The sequence below is a fragment of the Schistosoma mansoni genome, assembly GCF_000237925.1.
Source record: "Schistosoma mansoni, WGS project CABG00000000 data, supercontig 1309, strain Puerto Rico, whole genome shotgun sequence".
Taxonomy (NCBI): Eukaryota; Metazoa; Platyhelminthes; class Trematoda; order Strigeidida; family Schistosomatidae; genus Schistosoma; species Schistosoma mansoni.
Genome location: NW_017386581.1, coordinates 1 through 3,100, shown reverse-complemented (window position 1 = coordinate 3,100; position 3,100 = coordinate 1). Strand labels below are relative to the sequence as shown.

Sequence of the window (3,100 nt, the reverse complement as noted above, 5' to 3'; positions counted from 1 at the left end):
TATTTTTGAATTGGAGTGTACTGACTAGACGGGAGTATAGTTTTTGTGGCGGCGGCGGTGGCGGCGACAAGAGTGGTTGGTTGATGAGTTTCAGGTGAGTTGACGGGTGTTTGTGTGATGTGTGTCGATAGGCGTTGCGATGTGATTTGATTTGAGTTGTGTAGATGTGTTTGCAGATGGTTTGATTGTTTGATTGTTGATTTTCGCAGTGTATTTTGGTGGTGGTGTTGTTGTTGTTGTTGTTGTTGTTATGTGAATGTTGAATAGTTGATATTAGTTTCATGATGAATGGTCCATCCATTCGCGGTTTCCACTGCCTCGAGAAACGATGTCGTTCTCCGTCACTCGGATGTTTGCCTTCGGTGTTCGTGTTTGGGCGTGTGTGTTTATTGTGACGAGTTAGTGATATGTTGTTTTTGTGTTTAATTTGTTTATTTTGTAGGAGCGAAGACGGTGGTGTTGGTTTGGCGATGGAGAGAGTGGACTGTGAAGAGGTGTAGTTGTATCGAGAGATGTGAGTGAGCGAGTGTATTTTTGAGTTGGAGTGTACTGACTAGACGGGAGTATAGTTTTTGTGGCGGCGGCGGTGGCGGCGACAAGAGTGGTTGGTTGATGAGTTTCAGGTGAGTTGACGGGTGTTTGTGTGATGTGTGTCGATAGGCGTTGCGATGTGATTTGATTTGAGTTGTGTAGATGTGTTTGCAGATGGTTTGATTGTTTGATTGTTGATTTTCGCAGTGTATTTTGGTGGTGGTGTTGTTGTTGTTGTTGTTATGTGAATGTTGAATAGTTGATATTAGTTTCATGATGAATTGTCCATACATTCGCGGTTTCCACTGACTCGAGAATTGATGTTGTTCTCCGTCACTTGGATGTCTGACTTTTGTGTTTGTGTTTGTGCGTGTGTGTTTATTGTGACGAGTTAGTGATATGTTGTTTTTGTGTTTAATTTGTTTATTTTGTAGGAGCGAAGACGGTGGTGTTGGTTTGGCGATGGAGAGAGTGGACTGTGAAGAGGTGTAGTTGTATCGAGAGATGTGAGCGAGCGAGTGTATTTTTGAATTGGAGTGTACTGACTAGACGGGAGTATAGTTTTTGTGGCGGCGGCGGTGGCGGCGACAAGAGTGGTTGGTTGATGAGTTTCAGGTGAGTTGACGGGTGTTTGTGTGATGTGTGTCGATAGGCGTTGCGATGTGATTTGATTTGAGTTGTGTAGATGTGTTTGCAGATGGTTTGATTGTTTGATTGTTGATTTTCGCAGTGTATTTTGGTGTTGTTGTTGTTGTTGTTGTTGTTGTTGTTGTTATGTGAATGTTGAATAGTTGATATTAGTTTCATGATGAATTGTCCATACATTCGCGGTTTCCACTGACTCGAGAATTGATGTTGTTCTCCGTCACTTGGATGTCTGACTTTTGTGTTTGTGTTTGTGCGTGTGTGTTTATTGTGACGAGTTAGTGATATGTTGTTTTTGTGTTTAATTTGTTTATTTTGTAGGAGCGAAGACGGTGGTGTTGGTTTGGCGATGGAGAGAGTGGACTGTGAAGAGGTGTAGTTGTATCGAGAGATGTGAGTGAGCGAGTGTATTTTTGAGTTGGAGTGTACTGACTAGACGGGAGTATAGTTTTTGTGGCGGCGGCGGTGGCGGCGACAAGAGTGGTTGGTTGATGAGTTTCAGGTGAGTTGACGGGTGTTTGTGTGATGTGTGTCGATAGGCGTTGCGATGTGATTTGATTTGAGTTGTGTAGATGTGTTTGCAGATGGTTTGATTGTTTGATTGTTGATTTTCGCAGTGTATTTTGGTGTTGGTGTTGTTGTTGTTGTTGTTGTTGTTATGTGAATGTTGAATAGTTGATATTAGTTTCATGATGAATTGTCCATACATTCGCGGTTTCCACTGACTCGAGAATTGATGTTGTTCTCCGTCACTTGGATGTCTGACTTTTGTGTTTGTGTTTGTGCGTGTGTGTTTATTGTGACGAGTTAGTGATATGTTGTTTTTGTGTTTAATTTGTTTATTTTGTAGGAGCGAAGACGGTGGTGTTGGTTTGGCGATGGAGAGAGTGGACTGTGAAGAGGTGTAGTTGTATCGAGAGATGTGAGTGAGCGAGTGTATTTTTGAGTTGGAGTGTACTGACTAGACGGGAGTATAGTTTTTGTGGCGGCGGCGGTGGCGGCGACAAGAGTGGTTGGTTGATGAGTTTCAGGTGAGTTGACGGGTGTTTGTGTGATGTGTGTCGATAGGCGTTGCGATGTGATTTGATTTGAGTTGTGTAGATGTGTTTGCAGATGGTTTGATTGTTTGATTGTTGATTTTCGCAGTGTATTTTGGTGTTGTTGTTGTTGGTGTTGTTGTTGTTGTTATGTGAATGTTGAATAGTTGATATTAGTTTCATGATGAATTGTCCATACATTCGCGGTTTCCACTGACTCGAGAATTGATGTTGTTCTCCGTCACTTGGATGTCTGACTTTTGTGTTTGTGTTTGTGCGTGTGTGTTTATTGTGACGAGTTAGTGATATGTTGTTTTTGTGTTTAATTTGTTTATTTTGTAGGAGCGAAGACGGTGGTGTTGGTTTGGCGATGGAGAGAGTGGACTGTGAAGAGGTGTAGTTGTATCGAGAGATGTGAGCGAGCGAGTGTATTTTTGAATTGGAGTGTACTGACTAGACGGGAGTATAGTTTTTGTGGCGGCGGCGGTGGCGGCGACAAGAGTGGTTGGTTGATGAGTTTCAGGTGAGTTGACGGGTGTTTGTGTGATGTGTGTCGATAGGCGTTGCGATGTGATTTGATTTGAGTTGTGTAGATGTGTTTGCAGATGGTTTGATTGTTTGATTGTTGATTTTCGCCAGTGTATTTTGGTGGTGGTGGTGTTGTTGTTGTTGTTGTTGTTGTTATGTGAATGTTGAATAGTTGATATTAGTTTCATGATGAATTGTCCATACATTCGCGGTTTCCACTGACTCGAGAATTGATGTTGTTCTCCGTCACTTGGATGTCTGACTTTTGTGTTTGTGTTTGTGCGTGTGTGTTTATTGTGACGAGTTAGTGATATGTTGTTTTTGTGTTTAATTTGTTTATTTTGTAGGAGCGAAGACGG

The 3,100-nt window shown here is 42.2% G+C and overlaps 1 protein-coding gene across 2 annotated transcripts; it reads left to right on the top strand.

Moving 5' to 3' along the window:
- Positions 1 to 952: 952 nt before the first annotated feature.
- Smp_186130.1 (hypothetical protein) lies at positions 953 to 2,048 on the top strand (the record flags this gene model as incomplete). Of its 2 annotated transcripts, XM_018792080.1 has the most annotated exons (3): positions 953 to 1,146; positions 1,498 to 1,678; positions 2,028 to 2,048. In XM_018792080.1, coding segments are annotated over 2 exons (252 nt in total), but the record flags the coding sequence as incomplete, so codon positions are not given. The 2 variants fall into 2 exon arrangements, with proteins under 2 accessions (XP_018644558.1, XP_018644559.1); XM_018792081.1 differs by lacking the exon at positions 2,028 to 2,048 and having other exon boundaries at positions 953 to 1,210; positions 1,550 to 1,715.
- Positions 2,049 to 3,100: the final 1,052 nt, after the last annotated feature.